We start from the raw sequence: 20,980 nt of genomic DNA, 5'->3' as shown, positions 1-20,980 counted from the left end.
GGTTACATCTTTTAGGCATGTCCCCTACCAGGGTTAAGCACATTATAGGCATCAAAATCATTATATTTAACAGGGCCCAGTCATAACACTAATCATCCCTACTTTTTAAATTCTGTAGTTTTAAGAAAATATTTCTCCAAATTAAGAAAACTTTTACTGCAGTTACCTAATATTGATGCAAAAACTCAAGTCTGTGAGGTACATAAATCTCAAATGACAAAATAAGACAATAAGACAATTTTATAAGGGAGTTATATGTTTTTATTACATAAACATTATATTCCTTGTGGGAGCTAGTCTTACAAGTTTGTTTCTTGAATTCACAGAATGTTCAATATCTGTAGAAACTGTCTACGAATAATTTATGAAACAAACATTCCTGGTACCCCCACCAAAAAAGCCCCATTGTTTACATTTTCCAACCAGATTCCTGAGAAAAATAATACGTTTTGTTCATTTTACAGTGTAATACACAAATTTGTTTTCAAGATAAAAAAAAGGACAGACTTCTAAAATGAGTCTCCTTTTGTTTATAAAGTTCTATAAAAATACATTAAGTAGGTTCCTATGTTTGTCCTTTGACTTAATATTCCAGTTTACCAGAAACAAACAAAATACAATAAACAGAGCCATGCAAACCACATTAATCTTGAAGCAATATAATGTCAACATCATCATGAACACCTTGCAAAAGTAGCTCTCCTGAGTATGTAATAATCTTCCTTCGCTTTGCCGCTTTGAGAGTCCCTACCAGTGCTTCAAAGAGGTTGGCACACTTGTCATCTTGGAAGAGAACCCCAAATTTCACACTTAATTTTCCATCAGCATCTAATTGAGAAAACACACTGTTAGTTAATGCAAAGTCTGTTTACTGCCACCACGTATGGCAAACACACATCATCTTTCATAAACAACTGGAGGTTAACCAACATCACAATGTAGCAGTCAACCGTCAAAAATTCAGTGTTACTTCTTGCCAGATTCAAAAAGGAACACAGGAAATGCAATGTGCAGTACATTTTCTAGCCTTAGTATCACTGGTACAAACAGCAGAGTGAGAACAAAGAGATATTAACAAAAAGTGAATGTGTTACAGTGCTCATATGGAGGACCATTCCTCTCTGTCCAAATTTTTATTTTTTTTAAAGGTTTTTTTTCTTTTGGTGTGGACCATTTTTAAAATCTTTATTGAATCTGTTCCAATATTGCTTCTGTTTTATGATTTTGTTCTTTGGCTGCAAGGCGTGTAGGATCTTAGCTCCCTGATCAGGGATCGAACCTGTACACCCTACACTGAAGACCAGTCTTAACCGGACCGCCAGGGAAGTCTCTCAGTTTCAACTTCCTAACTGTTAGTTGTTGAATCAGTAAAAATAACAAATATAAGAGAAACCCCAAATCAGGAGCAGTACTTCTCTAGGTGTGTTCTAAACACGCTCAGAAACCCCAGGAAAGGAGTGGTGACCACAAAAAATGAAGAAATCTTTATTTACCAGAATCCCTACATTATCTAGTTTGAAGGCCAGTTTTTAACATAGATGCTAAAAATTAAAAGAAACACTAAAAAGAAATGAGCTATCAAGTCATGAAAAACCTGGAGGAACCTTAAATACATATTAGTAAATGAAAGAAAGCAATCTGAAAAAAAGCTATGTGCTATATGACTCCAACTATGGGCTATTCTGGAAAAGGCAAAACTATGGAAAAAGAGAAAACAAAGTAAAAACATCAGTGGTTTTCAGTGGTTAGGATAGGGGAGGGGTGAACAGGCAGAGCACAATGAATTTTTAAAGCAATGAAGACACTCTGTGATATTATAATGATGGAGACATCATTACACATCAGTTCAAACCCACAGAATGTACAAAACCAAGAGTGAAATGTAATGTGAATTATGGACTCTGGGTGATAATTATATGTCAATGCAGGATCAATCCTAGAGATCAAACCAGTCAAACCTAAAGGAAATCAACCCTGAATATTCATTGGAAGGACTGACACTGAAGTTGAAGCTCCAATACTTTGGCCACCTGATGGGAAGAAAGTGCAAGTCTCTCAGTCATGTCCCCCTCTTTGCGACCCCATGGACTACACAGTCCATGGAATTCTCCAGGCCAGAACACTGGAGTGGGTAGCCTTTCCCTTCTCCAGGGGATCTTCCCAATCCAGGGATGGAACCCAGGTCTCCCACATTGCAGGCAGACTCTTTACCAGCTGGGCCACAAGAGAAGTCCAAGAATACTGGAGTGGGTAGTCTAGCCCTTCTCCAGGGGATCTTCCCATCCCAGGAATCAAACCAGGGTCCTCCTGCATTGCAGGCGGATTCTTTACCAACTGAGATATTAGGGGCAGACTTATTGGAAAAGACCCTGATGTTGGGAAATATTGAGGACAAGAGGAGAAGGGGTTGACAGAGGAGGAGATGGTTGGATGGCATCACTGACTCAATGGACATGAGTTTGAACAAAGTCCAGGAGATAGTGAAGAACAGGGAAGCCTGGTGTGCTGCAATTCATGGGGCACAAAGAGTCGGACACAACTTAGCAACTGAACAACAACAATGATGCAGGGGCATCAACTGCAACAAAGGCACCCCTCTGGTGGAAGATGTTAATAACAGGGAAGACTATGCTTGTGAGGGAGCAGAGGGTATACGGGAAATCTCAATACCTTCTGCTCAATTTTATTGTAAATCTATAACTGCCCTTAAAAAATAAAGTCTATTTTTAATTGAGGTAAACAAAAAGTGGATCTTTGGTTAAAAGTCAATAAGAGGAAGTCTCAAAGATAAGAGTAATCAAGGACACTTCCTCGATCTACCTGGCTGAACATTTCACCCCATCCTACTGCAATGCTCCAAGTTCTTCCCTCCCAAAGCTGTATCCCCTGTGAAGGAGAAGGCCATCACAGCGAGAAGGGTTCTTGGGTTCCGGTGCTCCCCTATTAGAGCTTACAGCATGCAGCTTAATAAACTCCTCCTGTGGTATAGCGCTGTGCTGGGCACTAGAGGCAGAGAGAAGGAATGATAGAATCACTTTCTAGCTAGCAAAGAAATGATTCCCCCTCCTATGAGGAAATAACCATATGCACAGTAGGTAGAGCAACAAGACAAAGAGGTATATGATTGTTTATCGAGACCAAGATACTCTGGGCTAGACCAGGAGGGAAGATTTCATGACTGGTGGTACCTGTTCTGGACTTTAAAGAAAGAAAGCAAAGAAAGTGAAGTTGCTCAGTCATGTCCAACTCTTTGCAACCCCGTGGACTGTGGCCTACCAGGCTCCTCAGTCCATGGGATTCTCCAGACAAGAACACTGGAGTGGGGTGCCATTTTCTTCTCCAGGGGAGCTTCCCGACCCAGGGGTCAAACCCGGGTCTCCCACACTGCAGGCAGATGCTTTACCCTCTGAGCCACCGGACTTTTAAGGGGAGTATAATACAGAGCTTTAAAAACCAACCAACCAACCAAACAAAAATCCTGACAGTCCTCAGCTGAAATTTTGGCCATCTGCTAGTTGCTTGGCCTGGGAAATCTGCATAAATTCCCTAAACCTGTTTCCTCATCTGTATAATGGGGATCTTGATACCTCCCACACGGTATGGCTGGGGACACAGTTCTGAAGCATAGAGCAGAGTCCAGCCCATGCTAAGCACTAGATCGGTGATCACTGGTTCAATTATGAGTGAAAGAAATGGGAGAATATGCCAAGCCATAAGCACAGGTGAAAGAAGTTAAGTGTCTAGGGGAACAGTGACTAATTTACTCACCTCAAGGAAACCATCTAAGAGAAGAAGGAGGAAATAAGTTGGTAATGGAAAATAGGGAGTCTGACCATGCTTGGCCTGAAAAGCCAAGAGGTACCTGTTTGATGTTTTCACTTCCAACAGCACGACCCTTTGTTGGCAATGAAAACTTTTCACTGATCACAGGAGTCAGTGCAGCGGCTGGGTAACCTGGCTGGTCCTTCAAGCTCTCTGAGCTGCAGTTACTTCATCCATCAAACGAGGGTAAAAATATCCCTCTCGGAGTTGTTACAAGGATTAAAACATAGAATGTAGGTAAAGTCTTTTATAGCATGCCCAGTCTATGGTAAATTCTCAATTTAGGTTAAATGTTTTAAAGCCACCAAAGGCAGAAACCCTGCTGTAATCTTGGGGTTCTCCTGCCCACTAACTCCTCAATCTGACAAATGTCCGAGCAATGCCACCTTCCTTGTATCTTCTGTTGCTCTAGCCTTCCCTCTCCATGGACAATTCCTTGGTTCAGGCCCAAATTGATTCTCACGTGGCTAACTGCCAGGCTCCTTACAAGTCTCCCCTTCTCTATTTTTACCGTCACTACATCCTCCACATTCATACAGAATTTAAAATGTGGAAGAAACTTTGTACGATACAAGCTTAATTGATATTCTTCTACTTTAATCTTTCAGTGGCTCCCTAGCACCTTTAAGAGGGAGTGAATACAATTCTTCATCCTCCGGCCCTTGCCTCACCTCTCACCTGGCCTCCTGCCTTCTCATTCCATGTATCTTGTGATTCAGTCAAAATGAGCAACCTGCTGTAATCCAGGGTGATAAGAATCACCTCCCTGGGTAACTTTGTTCACGTTGGGCCATCTACCTGGCATCCCAGATCCTCTTTTCTAGCTAAATTATTTTTTCTTCAAAAATGGACTCAAAAAAACCAAAAAAAAAAAAAAAAGGACTCAAATATCACTTTCTCTGAGAAGTACTCTATGATTGCTTTAGTCCAGTGAATAGCACTTCTTAAAAAATGGAATGTATATCAATCAAAGCATTCACCATCAATTACAGTAATGAAAGCTACCATTTATTGAGTACTCAGTGAACTGTTTAACGCGTTTTACAGTCATTAAAACTCACTTAACCATTTTGTCAAAGATAAGACACCATTGATTGTAAGAAGCACCATTATTTCATGTTCCAATTAAACTGCCAATTTAACGATAGCATACCATGTATCATAAAATAATCCTTATTTCAGAGATTTTAAGGCGTGAAAAATGTGTCTCCAACACTCAATGAAATAGAGTAGAATCATTATACAAATAAGGAAACCAAGGCACAGAGAAGTTTAGAAATGTGCCCAAGGTCACACAGCAGGAATGTGTGGAATTCCTCCCAGAGTCTGACTCCAGAGCACACGCTCTTAATCACCTCCCAAAACATGCTTCCAATTTATCTGTCTTCTCACTACCTAAAGAGGCCCACAGGGCTGAGATGGGCTTTTGTTTATTTTCCCATCTCCAGCAGTTGAGCACAAAGACAGCACTCAAGGTACATTTGTTAAAGAATTTAAATTTCCAAATAATCTTTATCCACTTAACTCTTTTCTATAGGATAAAAATAAGAAATCAAGAAAATCAGAGATACCAAGAGAACATTCCATGCAAAGATAGGCACAATAAAGGACAGAAATGGTATGGATCTAACAGAAGCAGAAGATATATATTAAGAAGAGGTGGCAAGAATACACAGAAGAACTATACAAAAAAAGATCTTCATGACCCAGATAACCACGATGGTGTGATCACTCACCTAGAACCAGACATCCTGGAATGCGAAGTCAAGTGGGCCTTAGGAAGAATCACTACAAACAAAGCTAGTGGAGGTGATGGAATTCCAGTTGAGCTATTTCAAATACTAAAAGATGATGCTGTGAAAGTGCTGCACTCAATATGCCAGCCAATTTGGAAAACTCAGCAATAGCCACAGGACTGGAAAAGGTCAGTTTTCATTCCAATCCCAAAGAAAGGCAATGCCAAAGAATGCAAAAACTACTGCACAATTGCACTCATCTCACACACTAGCAAAGTACCGCTCAAAACTGTCCAAGCCAGGTTTCAACAGTACATGAACCATGAACTTCCAGATGTTCAAGCTGGATTTAGAAAAGGCAGAGGAATCAGAGATTGCCAGCATCTGCTGGATCATCGAAAAAGCAAGTGAGTTCCAGAAAAACATCTACTTCTGCTTTATTGACTACGCCAAAGCCTTTGGCTGTGTGGATCACAATAAACTGTGGAAAATTCTGAAAGAGATGGGAATACCAGACCACCTGACCTTCCTCCTGAGAAATCTGTATGCAGGTCAAGAAGCAAGAGTTAGAACTGGACATGGAACAACAGACTGGTTCCAAATCGGGAAAGGAGTACGTCAACAGTATATATTGTCACCCTGCTTATTTAACTTACATGCAGAGTACATCAAGAGAAATGCTGGACTGGATAAAGCACAAGCTGGAATCAAGACTGCCAGGAGAAATGTCAATAACTTCAGATATGCAGATGACATCACCCTTATGGCAGAAAGTGAAGAAGAACTAAAGAGCCTCTTGATGAAAGTGAAAAAGGAGAGTGAGAAAGTTGGCTTAAAACTCAACACTCAGAAAACTAAGATCATGGCATCTGGTCCCATCAGTTCATGGCAAATAGATGGGGAAACAATGGAAACAGTGAGAGACTTTATTTTTGTGGACTCCAAAATCACTGCAGATGGTGACTATAGCCATGAAATTAAAAGACACTTACTCCTTGGAAAAAAAGTTATGACCAACCTAGACAGCATATTCGGAGAAGGCAATGGCAACCCATTCCAGTACTCTTGCCTGGAAAATCCCATGGACGGAGGATTCTGGTAGGCTGCAGTCCATGGGGTCACTAGGAGTTGGACACGACTGAAGTGACTTAGCAGCAGCAGCAGCAGACAGCATAGTAAAAAGCAGAGACACTACTTTGCCAACAAAGGTCCGTCTAGTCAAAGCTATGGTTTCTCCAGTAGTCATGTGTGGATGTGAGAGTTGAACTATAAAGAAACTGAGCACCCAAGAATTGATGCTTTTGAACTGTGGTGTTGGAGGAGACTCTTGAGAGTCCCTTGGACTGCAAGGAGATCCAACCAGTCCATCCTAAAGGAAATCAGTCCTGAATATTCATTGGAAGGACTGATGCTGAAGCTGAAACTCCAATACTTTGGCCACCTGACACGAAGAACTGATTCACTGGAAAGGACCCTGATGCTGGGAAAGATAGAAGGTAGGAGGAGAAGAGGACAACAGAAGATGAGATGGTTGGATGGCATCACCAACTCAATGGACATGAGTTTAAGCAAGCTCCAGGAGTTGGTGATAGACAGGGAAACCTGGTGCTGCAGTCCATGGGGTTGCAAAGAGTCGGACACAACTGAGCGGCTGAACTGAACTGAAGTGATAGGATAAAAAATGAAAGGGTTTAAAGAACTTTATTTTAAAAGAAACAGATAAAACTAAATTCATCAATCTAGTCATCAAATTCATACTTTAGATTAGCCAACATTATTCCAGACATAACATAAATAATTAACCTTAATCTGTCAATAGATAACGTATCTCCATAGATGCTTTCCAACTCAATAATTCATCTATTACCAGGAATAGGTAAGTCAAGGAGGCCTGGTGAAGTTACAATGTTCAAAATATTTTCTTCCTTATACAAGTTAAGATAATTACCTTACAGTCATCTAGTTTGTAAACCAGCTTATTTTGAAGTGCTAAGTATCGGGGTGGCCAGTAAGTTCATTTGAGTCTTTCCATACGATGTAACAGAAAAACCTGAATGATCTTTTTTGTCAACCCAATATTATTCTATATGAAACTTACAAGATCTTATAAATGAGTGTTACCACAATAATAGACAGACTGATGATAGATAAAAAGGCTACAAAGAGATTCCTAGTCCCTTTCACCATGAAAAGATACAAGAAATCTGAGACCTAGAAGACTCCAAGTTGACCATGTTGGCACACTAATGTCGGACCTGCAGCCTTCAGAACTATGAGCAATAACATTTCTGCTGTTTATAAGCCACACAGTCTGCAGTATTTTGTTACAGCAGCCCAAACAGATTGAGGCAGACTCCCAACCTACATAACCATTAAGATATTAAATGTGGACAAAACTATAATTCAAAAAGATACATGCACCCCTATGATCACAATAACACTATTTACAAAAAAATGTAGTACATACATACAATGGAATACTACTCACACAAAGAGGAATGAAAAAATACCATTTGCAGCAACATGGCGGGACCTAGAGATGATCATACCAAGTGAAGGAAGTCAGAAAGAGAAAGACAAATACCACGTGATATCACTTAACATGTGGAATCTAAACTACGACACAAATGAACTTACTTACGAAACAGAAACAGACTCACAAAGAGAACAGACTTGTGGCTGCCAAGAAGGAGGTGGTGTGAGGGTTTGAGTTTGTGGTTGGTAGACGCCAACTATTATACACAGAATGGATCAACAGAAAGGTCCTACTCTATAGCACAGAGAACTACACTCAACATCCTGTGACCAACTCTAATGGAAAAGAGTACATATACATGTGTAACTGAATAACTCTTCAGTATAGCAGAAACTAAGACAATGTTTTAAATTAACTATACTTCAATATATCCTTAATGAAAAATATTACATTTGCTGTTTCATGTCACAAAGTTTGTGGTAAGGTTACATACGCAAAAGAAAACTACAGGGGATGTTTGATAATAATGACAATGGAATTTTCAAAGTACCTCTTGTTATTTCAAATGATTTGTGATTCATAAGTAATCACAGCTATATGTAAGAAAATCAAGCTATAATGGTGATACAACATTGTAAAGCAATTATCCTCCAGTGTAAAAAAAAAACAAGGCTACAATGACAGGACAACTCTTATAAGGTACTTCTTAAAGTTGTTTTTCACTTACATGATATAATTTTAAAACTTTGGGGTCCATTATCTCAGTTGTTGCTGAATACATCTATTGCTCTTACAATTTTTAAAATGCTCCCCAAACTATTACATGTCTGGTCTGAGATGTACAAAATATTAATACTTATAGTTACAAGCATAAGAGTTGTTTTCATTACAATTTAGGAAAAGGGGACTAATACTCCCCATTTTACATGTCTCAAACTTCATGGTAGCTGCTTATATGCTGCTGAGGGAAAAGCTGACTTTTTAAAAAAACTACCCAAAGGATGGGTTCTTTTAGTTATATATACATAAATACCTAATTATACAAAATTCAAAAGTTTGAAGAAAATAAAGACAATGTATTGCAATTTCAATGAGTCTCTAGTCAGTTGCCAATTTTCAAAATGGTGGCAGGGTAAAGCAGGAAAAAAAAAATGAATTTTAATAGTATGACAAAAATTCGAACAATGAGATTCAATGACAAGATTTCAATGCAGCTAGGTTACAGATGTACAGTGATTTTCTTCCCATTCAAAGGATAATAACTCAACCATTCTTTGTATAAGAATCACAATACTCCAACAGTTCTGTGTCTCCAAAAGTTACTTCAGGGCTGAGAGCAGTTAGCTGACAGCTGCCAAAACTTTAAGGCTTCTACCAAGAGTTTGGAGAAGGAAATGGCAACCCACTCCAGTATTCTTGCCTGCAGAATCCCATGAAAAGAGTAGCCTGGTGGGCTACAATCCATGGAGTCCCAAAGAGTAGGACATGACCAAAGAGACAGCACAGTACCCAAAGAGTTAGTCCTTGCTCTAAAGCAAACTCAGATGAAACGCCGTATCTATCATATAATACTTACTTTTTGAACCAAGACGATGAATTTCCTCCACTAAGAGTTTAACTTCATGATCCACATTCATTGCTGCCTGAGGGAGGGAAAAAAAAAAATCTGTATTATTAGTTTCTACATTCCATTAAGCATATATTGTCAAATCCAAGGGCCCTTGGTTTTTTTCACGCAGCATTTGTCACTATTAATTTACCATGTCCCTCTTCCTAAAAACACGTGTGTGATGTATCTCCCCCAGGTAGAGTACCTCCATTTCCCCCATCTTTGTAAGTGCCCTGGTGGGCGGTCCCACTCTTACTCCATGCAGTCTACTGGGGAGAATGGAGCCATTGTCCTTGCACCCACTATTAACTCCAAACCCAGGCTCTGCCTGGCACCAAAAACAGAATGGTGAGTGACACAAGACCCGCCCTCAGGGAACTCATCATCCACAAGCAGAGAAAGGCCTGGCATGACTAGCAATGGGACAAGCTCTCTTTGAGCGGTGGGTCCAAGGCATTAAGGGAGCTTGAAGGAGAAAGCCGCAGGTTTCGGGGAGGTTCCTGGGGGAAGAGTGGACCAGGTAAGTAGTTGGAAAAATCACAGAAACAAGGAGAAACCACAGCACATCTGGGGCAGGCCCTAATCTAGGAGCTGTGGGCACCAGGATAAACCGGAAAAACCAACACCATCCTCCCCTCTAGGAGCCCCGAGGTGAAAAGGCGGTCCAGGCGGAACCCTACAAGTGCAATTTTAGTACCATGAGGTCAGGGCAATGATGACTTCCGGGTCACAAATACCCGTGCTCTTTCCCCAGCAGTTCGTAATGCAATCTGACCGCAATGGAGAGCCTGTGGTGAACACCATTCATCTTCGGATGAGGAAGGAGTTCAGGGTTAGCACAGCAGCTGGGCGAGGTCCCTTGGCTCATGAGGTCCTCCATTGGCTGGCTTTGCGCCCATCATTCCAGCCACCTCACATCTATGCCCTTGAATGCCAGGTTGCAGCTGCACGACGCTTCTTTTCATTCCTCAAATGTCCCCTCACTCTCTTACGTCCAGCCTTCACGGGTACTGCTGCTTCTTCAACCCAACTCTGACTATTCCTCTTTCTTGGAGTTAACTTCCACTTGTCCAGTCCCAACTGAGATACAACTTCCTCCAGGAAGCCCTCCCTGAAACCAGGGAGTAGGAGTGCCCCCCGTGTGTGTTCCCACAGTAATGCGCATCCTCTTCATTTCACTTGATTGGAATGACCAGCTTCTTGTCTTTTATCAGGTACTTCCCTGGTGGCTCGGACGGTAAGGCGTCTGCCTACAGTGCGAGAGACCCGGGTTCGATCCCTGGGTCGGGAAGATCCTCTGGAGAAGGAAATGGCAACCCACTCCAGTACTCTTGTCTGGAGAATCCCATGGATGGAGGAGCGCGGTAGGCTACAGTCCACGGAGTCGCAAAGAGTCGGACACGACTGAGTGACTTCACTTTCTTTCACTTTGCCTTTTATCACTAGACAGTGAGCTCCTCTCTGCGGGGATCTGACCGTTCTGCTATTGCGGGACCCCGTCTGGCACCAAGAGTAGGACCTCAACAAATAACTGGCTGGCAAACAGGAAAATGAGCAAAGGCGTGAGAGGGGATGAAAACACACCTGTGGGGGTTATTGACAGGGAGCTGCTGATTTCAGTGAGGTACAGAAAGGAGCTCTAAGGGGAGGAAGTGGACTCAAAGACAGAAAAGGAAGCCTAAAGGGGGCCTGGCACACAGCTACAGAAAGTGGGAGGAGAAAGATACCAGCAAGAAACAGGGAAGCCGCAGGGAGAGCTGAAGGAGAGAAACCCAACTCTGTTGGAGCGAAGAAGAAAAGCGGGAAAGGAGGAAGAATGAGTTTCCATAAGAAGGAAATAATTTACACTGGAAACAGCAATATGAGGGTGAAAAGCATGGGCAGAAGAGGCATCAGCAGAGTCTAAGTTTTCCAAATTAAATAAGGGATGAAAAGAGTAGGATGGCCTGAATGGTTTACTTTGGGGTGATGATTTGGAAGAAATAATTTTATTCAGACAGATCGTAGCTAATTCTTGGTAGCTTTTAAAAAACAAGAATGACATCTATGTTTAAATTATATTGATCAGGACCCCAGATTTCTAATAGTTAATAATTAAAAGCACCACTACCATCTGCTACACTTTTGTGTAAATCTTATAATTTAAGAAGCTTATATTGCAACAAGATGGGCTTCCCTGGTGGCTCAGTGGTAAAGAATCCGCCTGCCAATGCAGGAGATGCAAGAGACACGGGTTTGATCCCCAAGTAGGGAAGATCCCTGAAGTAGGAAATGGCAAACACCCATTCCAGTGTTCTTGCCTGGGAAATTCTATGGACAGGGGAGCCTGAAGGGCTACAGTCCATGGGGTCCCAAAAGAGCTGGACAGGATTTAGCGACTAAAAAACAACACTGCAACAAGATGCAACATCTTAGGTTAATGCAGCTACATAAAACCCAGTATCAAAAATTAGTGTCCAAATGTGAGAACTTTATAGTTATTGGTGAAATTATAACATTATATTCAATTCAAAATACAGTTTTAGAGAGACACTAAAACGCTAAAACATAACTGGAGGACACAACTGAAAGACAAGCCATGAGACTAGTGGTAGGAAAAAAACCTGTTAATTGTCAGTGTGGTGAATAGCTGTCATTTTCCCCTGCTCAGCACCCTTTCTATCTTCTGGCACCCGCAGTCCAATTTTTTTTTTTTTTCTTTTGGTTAGAGCCATTCCTTCCTTGTTCTTATCTCATCTCATTTTGGGTGGAGCCTCATTCTGGACTCCAGGAATGGTTCAAAGTCAGAGTAATTGGTTTGGAGCATAGGATAGGTGATCCCATCTTGAACAATGGGATCAGCCCAGGAATTTTGCCAGACTACTAGTAAAACAACACTCTCCTACTGGGCTCTAAGTTTATGGCCGGCCAGTATGTAAACGGCTACCGTGTGAAAAAAGCCTGCCAGGAATAAATCCAGCACACAAAAAAAGTCAACCGTGCATCAATGATTGAGCCTGTATATGATCTTGGATTTTTCTGGTACATGAACTAATCAATCTTCTGTGGTTTTGCTTATGCTGGTTTGAGTTTCTGTCACTTGCACTCTAAAGAATCTTGACTTTTAAAGTTAGCCTAGAGACCCTAAGAGACCTGCTGCTTTAAAAAAAATAAAACTCCATTATGTACTCATGTGAATAGTCTTGTTTGCATTACCATATTGGGTAGAATAGACAGGTAAACAGAAAGGCAGATTTGGAAGCCATAAGAGAAAAAAATTCTCTAATAATCAAAACTGTCTAATGGTGAATAAAGTTTGCAGAAGTAGTAGGATCTGTGAGGGTTGATGAGGAAATCGGCCCACATTGGACAAAAGGGAAAGGGAAATGTCCAAGGGGATTACAGTCCTCTAATTCTCAGAGGCTTTGATTTCCTCCCACCCAGAATATTCATCTCTTTAACATCATTTTCCATTCCTTCCACCCACCACCATTCACACCAGTCATAGTTCTCTTTTAATAATGAGACTCAAAGAGGAAATCACACTCTTAAGTAGTATGAATATGTGCATCACATCAAGCAGATGCATGTTCATCTTTGAAGAAGGGAAGACAACCAGAATTTCCTTATAATTAATTACACCCGAGGCTCCTTATCTGTGTTCATTCTAAGACCCTTGCAAAGTATTATTTATCCCTATTTTATGGATGATGAAACTGACTCAGAGGGGTTTCTCACAATTAAATGCTGTTTTTACTTCATCCTTCTGCCTCTTCTGCTGCTTTGGGGTGGGGCTGGTTATTATGCAAATAGAACTAAATGTAACGGTAAGTTGTATTGGTGTGAAATATTTGAGTACTTACTAACACAAAACCCTTAAAAAGCAAAAAAGACTCCCTGCACTGATCCTTTTGAGTAGGAAAATGACAGGCTTAAAAACTATTGCTAGCCTACATAACCTGGCACGGTTTATTTCTTTGATATTTAATGAGGACAAAGGAGTATAAAATACTCTGCTGCACAAACCTCGGAAGGTCCACGACATTTTTTTATGAGGACAGAAGCCTGGGGCTGGTGCAAGCAGCAAGATCAAGAACAATGAGAGGCCACGGGCAAAGCAAGTCTAAGGGAAAGAAAGAGCCGGCTCAATGGGAGGCTCAGGGGAAGGGGATGGCAGATGCTAGCTGAGCCCTCTCATTGTGACAGAAACCAATTAGGCACTGTGCGTGGGAACCACAAGGAAAGCGGAACGTGGGCGGACTGGGCCATATGCCGAAATGCTCCACTTTCAGTAGGCACTTGAAGATATATTTAAGGACCCTCTTAACAGGTTTTTCGGTTTTATTTTGGTTGGTTTGTTTTCTAAAGTTTGGAGGCAATACCTGGAGATTTTCTAAAGTCAAGAAATAAGCCTACTCGAGTGGGGACATCTGGGAATCGGGAGCCACCTGTCCTCACTAGGGCTGGCCACTCTTTCCCAGCCCTCCTTCAAAATCCCCGACGAGCAGCTGGTGCAGGTCAAAGAATGACTGGGTTCCTTCCCGCCTCCTCGCAGGCGCGCACACACTCCATATTTGGTCATCCCCGAGCCGAGTTGGGAGCTGGCCCGGAAGGGGTCCCGAGACCCTGTCCCCGCAAGCCATCAGACGGTCATCACCCGCACAGCTGCAGAGCTAGGGGGCGCAACGCTCGGCCCCCGCTCCGGGGTGCACAGCGGGGTCCGGGGGGACTCCCAGGGAAGCGCAGCATCCGCATCCCGGAAGCCTTTGTTTCCGCGAGGCCCGCGCTCCCCCGCGATCGGCGCGCCCCAGGCGCGCCTCGAGAGCCGGTGCCCAAACCCAGCGACGCAAACGGACCCGGCTTGGGGCTCCCCGAGTCGCTACTGTCTTCTCACTACCCCCCACCCGGTACACAGAACCCGGAGCATTCAGATCCGCACCCGCCGCCCGCGCCCGCAAAGCCCACTGCCCTGAAGCCACAGAATTCCTCGGGGGGAGCCTGGCCCCTCGCTGCCGGTCTGTTCCCGCTCAGTTCTGCGGAACTGGCTCTCCAAGTGCAAAGCCGGCAAGTTGCTCCGCGGTAAGAAAAAAGGGGGGAAAAATGTATATATAAACGCTGCTGATCTCCCTGCCCCGTCCGCCCCCGGACCGGCAAAATGTCACGTGAGCCGAGTACGGAAGTCTGCCCGAGAGGTGGGGGGGCGCGGGGGCGCGCCCACGCGGTCCCCAGCACCCGGCTCAGCCCAATGCCAGTTATACCCTCGAGGCGCCTTAGCCCCCTCTCTTCCCCGTCCTGGCTCTCCAACCTCAGCCCGCGATCCCCTCCTCCGGCTGTTTGACCTCCCCCGGCTACCCCAGTCCATCCTTTCTACCTGCACGCCACTTCCCAGGGCGATCACTCACCTATCTCTACCTCCTGTTTTTTTCCGAGAAAACTGGGGCAGCGTCGGTGCGGGCTGGTTGCCTTCTTCCACGCACTGGGGAGGAAGAAGCCGAGGAAGGAAGTGAGTGAGGCAAAGAAAAGGCTCGTTGGTGTGCCGCAGGCGGAGGGCGAGCGGGGGGAGGGGGGCAGAGTTTCAGCGCTCAGGAATGGGGCCGCCCACACTCCCGGGGACTAAGCTAGGAGGAGGAAACTCTGGAGCGGAGACGCCAACAAGGGGGCAGACTCCGCACAGGTGGCGGAACGCTGGAGGCTTCTAGGAAAATGCATCCAGAGCTCCAGTTACCGCCACCTTTGCCCCGCGCCACTCGGAGCCAAGGAGCTGCAACCCCCGCATCTTTTCCTGGAAATTGACTTCCTGCCAGGATCTCTCTCCGAACGCCAGAAAAAAAGCTCCGCCAACGTGCAGAATGCTGAGATCTCCTTTGCTTGCGCGCTTAGTCGGTCTGACTCCTTGGGCTCAGGGACTCCTTGGGCCCGCCAGGATCCTCTGTCCAGGGAATTTGCCAGGCAAGAATACTGGGGTGGGTTGCCATGCCCTTCTCCAGAGGATCTTCTAGACCCAGGGATAGAAGTGGTGTTTCCTGTGGCTCCTGCATTGGCAGGCGGATTCTTCACCACTGCGCGGAATTAAACCCAGGGCAGGGGGCTTTCAGATAGCTACAAATATGACAGCAGGCTGGTCTGATTTGCGAAAGAAAATGCAGTTTTGAAAACGGCTTTACTGCAAAGAAACTTTACTTGGATAAAGCTATTATAATTCTTGGCCCTGGGTCAATGTAGATTTCTTCCCCTCTTTATTCATTATTTCCTACATGTAACCGTATAATTCAATCATTTTATTCATACATCCTTTATTATAGTAACTTATTTTAATCTCTGAGTGTGTGTGTGTGTGTGTGTGTGTGTGTGATGTTTGCCCTACCTGGTATCTTTTCAAAAAGGAAACCAAGCCTCTGCCAAGAGAACTGACCCGAACTATTCCTAGGACAAAGGTTGCACAAATAATTGCCCCCAAAGTTCCCCCCCAACCGCCTTAGCTGATTGGATTAAGAGTGGCCATGTGACGCAAAAGACACAGTCCATAAACTGGCCATCACCCTAGGAGGTGACCTGGAACAAACAGTCCTCACAAACCAGAACTCTGGATCATTAGATAAGCCAATCAGATTCTCCCTTGGAAACTGAAAAGGGAGAGTGAGTACAGAGAAGGAGCTATCTGACAGGAAGGCTGAAGCTGAGAGGGCTTGAGGCAGAAATAGGGAAAATGGGCCTGACAAAGCAAAATACTGGAGTAAGCAAAAACTAAGGATGAAGTCGAAGGTGAGTATGAGTGGAAGTGGTAGAAGTGCCTCTAAGGGAAGCTGAGATCCAGTGATATATTAAAAACAACGAAGACCTGCTCCAGAGGATAATATGAGTATCCAGGTCCCTGTGGCTGCATTGTATCCAGCCACTTCCCTAAAGAGCGTCCTAGTTAGCCTGTCAGAGTAAACACCTGTCACTTCGGGTGTGACTTTGAATGAGTCTCTGTTCCCTACCACCGAAAGATTACTCTCAACAAAGTTCTGATTGATCAAGGTTTCTCATGTCACGTGAAGTTTAAGGTGACTCCAAAATCCTTTGGAGGACTATTCTTTCCTTACTAAAACAAGCTGAGAAGAAATAGTTTGTATTTTTCAGTCTATATAATGCAGAAAGTATAATTCAAGAAAAGAGCGTATTTAGCAACTCTCAGGGCAGCACCTAGCTCCTTTGGTTTGTGGCAGTTCTTCATTTGGATAATATTCAGTGAAATGAATAATCAATCTGTATGTACTACTTCTTTACAAGTGAGTAGTGTTTCACAGTACTCTGCCAATGGGGGTGGGGGTGGGAAAGAGAGACAGAAATAGATTACTTTAAGCAAATAAAATCCCTGTTACTATAAAAATGGATTCACTCTTTAAAAAATACTTTGTATATATGTTACACTAAGTGTAACATAAACCTCATGTTAATCTGTAAAGAATTAGAATTCAAGAAAGTTATTTTGGGAGGAAGAAAATAGGGCTGATGGTTATGGGTTTCCTTTTTAGCAATGAAAAATACTCTGGAGTTAGATACTAATGAAGATCACATGATCATTTGAATACACCAAAAACCACTGATTTGTACCCTTTGAAAGGACGAATTTTATGGTGAATTATATTTCAATTTTTTTAAAAAAGAAACAATGCAAGGACAAGACTAATAAACAATAATAAACAAACTGGGGCTTGCCTGGTGGTTCAGTGGTTAAGAATCTGCCTGTGAGTGCAGGAGAAGCACGTTGGATCCCTGCTCTGGGAAGATCCCACATGCCTTGCAGCAGCTAAGCCCACGCACCACAGCTGTTGAGCCTGTGCCCCAGAGCCTGAGGTCCACAGGAGGAGCCACGTGACGAAAAGCCTGCCCACCACAACTGGAGAGTAGCCCCCACTCTCTGCAACTAAAGAAAAGCCCTCGCAAAGCAACGGAGACCCAGCACAGCAAAAAAATAAAAATAAATTAAAAACAAACCAACCAACCAGAGAACAAATGAAGATGCTTTGGCTGAAAAAAAAAAAACCAAACTGTTGCACAAGTGTTGATATGACTGGGAAGATGCTGCATTTCCCATTGCTCATTCATTTATTCGTTCATCAAACGTATTTATTGAAAACCATTATGGGCTAAGATATATGTCTCTTTCTCAAAGAGTCATCACAGAGAAGAAACTTCCATGTGAAAGAGAACCATTGTTTGTCAGTTGAAGAACAGGACTTTTATAAACTGGCTTATTAGAGAATATATGTCACCATTATTTCTAGAACTTACATTAAGATATTTTTGTTATTTTTTTATTCCCCCTTCCTCCATATCTTTCTTTCCCCGCCCCCCACCCTCTTCAACATCCAAATTAAAAACAATGGAGTACAACAAAGCTCGGGTATTATGTCCATCACTCATTAGAAGGGATTTCTCCCCTCTTTCCCTTCTCCATCCCCCACTTTTCCTCCCTCAACCCCACCTGCATTACACAGTTTCTAATCTCCACCGAAGCATAACTTATGATTGCACCTGTTAGGTGAGGATTAGTCCTAACACGGAGTTGAGACTCCATGGCACAGCGTCTGTGTCAACCCTGCTTGCTCAGCTTACCATTACCAAATGGATACAGACTTTGAGTATCTCAATTTCAGACTCTTGAAAGAAAAAATCTAATTGGCCCAGTTTGGATCAATTACTATTTCTCTGCCCCGACCCTCTCCCCAATAGCCCTCCCCTCCCCACCGCCCCATGTCCCCCTACCCAGTTAAATCTGCTAAATCCAATATATAGGGTTGCTGTTTCTCTACAAAGGAAGTGTAGGAGATGAATCACCCCATGATATGTCTACCATAAATGATAGCAACTCTGCCATACAATAAAAACAAGCCTTGTACAGTAGCTAACTACTAAATTCCTACAGATATATTCATTTACATTTAAATTAATTGAAATGAAATAATATTAAAACTTCAGATCCTTAGTCAAGGTAGCCTCAATTCAAATGCTCAACTGCCGCAAATGGTTAATAACTACCTGTATTGGATAGCACAGAACAATTCTATTTTCCCAGAAAGTTCTTTTGGACAGAGTTGTTAGAGGAGGTTAAGAAGGTATCAACAAAATCTGGAAATTATTAAGAATTTTAATAAGATAAAGCTATTATTTAGTTTTGGCATTTCTCCCCCTCCAACTCACAAATGGAAAAATTTACAAACCACCTGTTTCTAGGCCCCCTACTTTTCTGGCAAGAAATCTAAATTCTTATCCAAAATGATTCACCAAAAAAGTTAAACCTGGGACTGTCCAGTCAATTTAGGACAGTGGGTCACCCTACCCATATTTCATTTTTAGCCTTTGTAGATTTGTTTCATTTGGTTACAATTTCTAATCCAGATATCCAGCTTTTGTCCAGGGGTGACACAAGGCCTGGAGTGGAAGGGGTTAGTGCCACAAAGCTTGACAATAGGAGTTACTCAGGCTACACATTAGAATCACCTGCTGCCCCTTTAAGAAGCAGTGCCCTTCTTAAAGTATGTGCATGTCTGCTAAGTCGCATCAGTTGCGTCTATACAACTATACAGCCCTATGGACCCTGGCCAGCCAGGCTTCTCCGTCCATGGGAATTCTCCAGGCAAATACTGGAGTGGGTTGCCATGCCCTCCTCCAGGGGTTCTTCTGAACCCAGGGATCGAATCCACATCTCTTATGTTTCCTGCCTTGGCAGACAGGTTCTTTACCACTAGGATACCGCCTGGGAAGCCCTCCAATCAATATAGATGACTTTAATATAGAGACTGCAAGTTCAAATGCCTTTAGCGAAAGACAAAGAATATAAATAATATAAATGACAGCTGAGGGGATATTCACCCAATGTTGCTAACTCTTACAATTTTTCAAGAGAAGATAGAAACCTGTATTTTTAAAAATTTACAAAGTTCCCATTTTTCAGAAATAAGGCATTTCATTTAAATGTTTTCAGCACACTGACCAGGCAAAATGAAACTTGTCTGCGGTTGGAAAAGTCCCTTCCCAAAATGCAAATGTCCCTAGAAGTAGCAACAGAGGATTTCATTTTTCTCAGACCTCTGTTGGAGCGTTTGTGTCTTTCTACAGTCCTGATAAATCCTCTGCTTTATTCACGACTGCCTCGCTCAAACCTACTGCTTGCTTGAACTTCCGTTTTCTCTTTGTCAGGACACATTTTTTTCAAAGAACACTTTAGATTTGCCGCATATAGCCCTCACCACTCATATTTATTTTACTACCTATTATATGGCTTTTGCCTTTACCTTTTGGCTGAAAGTGCTTCTTTAGTCTAAGGTCACTAATGACTCAGTTGGCAGACACAATTACCTGTCCCCAGTTCTCATTGTCCTGCAGCTCTCCACAGCACTTGGCATTGACGCCAGTCCCAGTAAGGGACAGTAATGGCTCTAGGTGGCTGGAGATCAGCAAGAAGTGAGCTCCTGAGTGGAGTTGAGGGTGCAAACAGAGACAGGGGAATTCAGACAAGAGGGTCAACTACAGTCCTCTGGGGAAAAAGTGATATTCTAAGGCTGAGTTCAAAAGAAGCACAGATAAAGCAGTTTAGAGTTGACGTTCTGACCTGGAAGTTTCCAGTCCAAGAGAGAAGATAGAAGGTTGTATGCCTAACACAGAAAGCACCAAATAACCATTTACAGAACAGAACTGACTTTCACCCCATCCCAGTTTGTTCTGGACCCAATGCAGGAACAAAAGCATATCTTGCCATTGGATCCAAGGCTGGGAATGGAGGGGAAATTTACAGCCAGAAGCAGGGCTCAGGCAGAGGAAATCAGGGGTCAGACCCCTCGACACGCACACCCTAAAGCTCTCAGCAGAATGTTGGTGAATACTGCTTTGCAGATGCCCTCCCCTGGGGAGGGGACTCTGGGAGAAACTGGGTCAGACAGCCTCAATTTCCTTTAATCTACTGTGGGAGAGGAGTAAGATGACCAGAAAACACTCATGTGTGTGCAGAGAAAGGCTGGGAAAGGACGGAATAGTAAACCCTTTCTTGGACTCTTTCCTGTGTCAAGGGGCGGACAAAAAGCTACCTCCCGGCTTCTCACCATTTCTTCCTTCTCTAATACCTCTTCCTGTCCTAAGACTCTAAACAAAGGAAGTCCTCTCAGCTTGAAACTTCTCACTTGTGCTTGGGTCCATCCTGCCAGGGCTTCTTTATGTGGAGTTTTCAGATTCCTAAGCCTACTCCAGCTACACTGGGTCAGGATCTTTAAGGCAGAGAACTTGTTAGAAATACAGAATCACAGAGTTGTTGAAACAGAGTTGCCATTATATTCAAGACTGAGATGCCCTGCTCTGGGCTATCCTTCACCCAGTGGT

The 20,980-nt window shown here is 43.1% G+C and overlaps 1 protein-coding gene across 1 annotated transcript; it reads right to left on the bottom strand.

Moving 5' to 3' along the window:
- Positions 1-243: 243 nt before the first annotated feature.
- On the bottom strand, positions 244-15,530 carry ABRACL (ABRA C-terminal like). The gene is made up of 3 exons (XM_043888500.1): positions 15,025-15,530; positions 9,611-9,677; positions 244-828 (listed from the first exon to the last, which is right to left on the bottom strand). The coding sequence occupies exons 2-3, from the start codon at positions 9,669-9,671 to the stop codon at positions 644-646; spliced, it is 246 nt and encodes an 81-aa protein (XP_043744435.1). The 5' UTR covers positions 9,672-9,677; positions 15,025-15,530; the 3' UTR covers positions 244-643.
- Between the last annotated feature and the right edge of the window lie 5,450 nt (positions 15,531-20,980).

This window comes from Cervus elaphus, chromosome 26 (genome assembly GCF_910594005.1).
Source record: "Cervus elaphus chromosome 26, mCerEla1.1, whole genome shotgun sequence".
Taxonomy (NCBI): Eukaryota; Metazoa; Chordata; class Mammalia; order Artiodactyla; family Cervidae; genus Cervus; species Cervus elaphus.
Note: the sequence above shows the minus strand (reverse complement) of the source record. Positions and strands in the feature narration are given on the sequence as shown.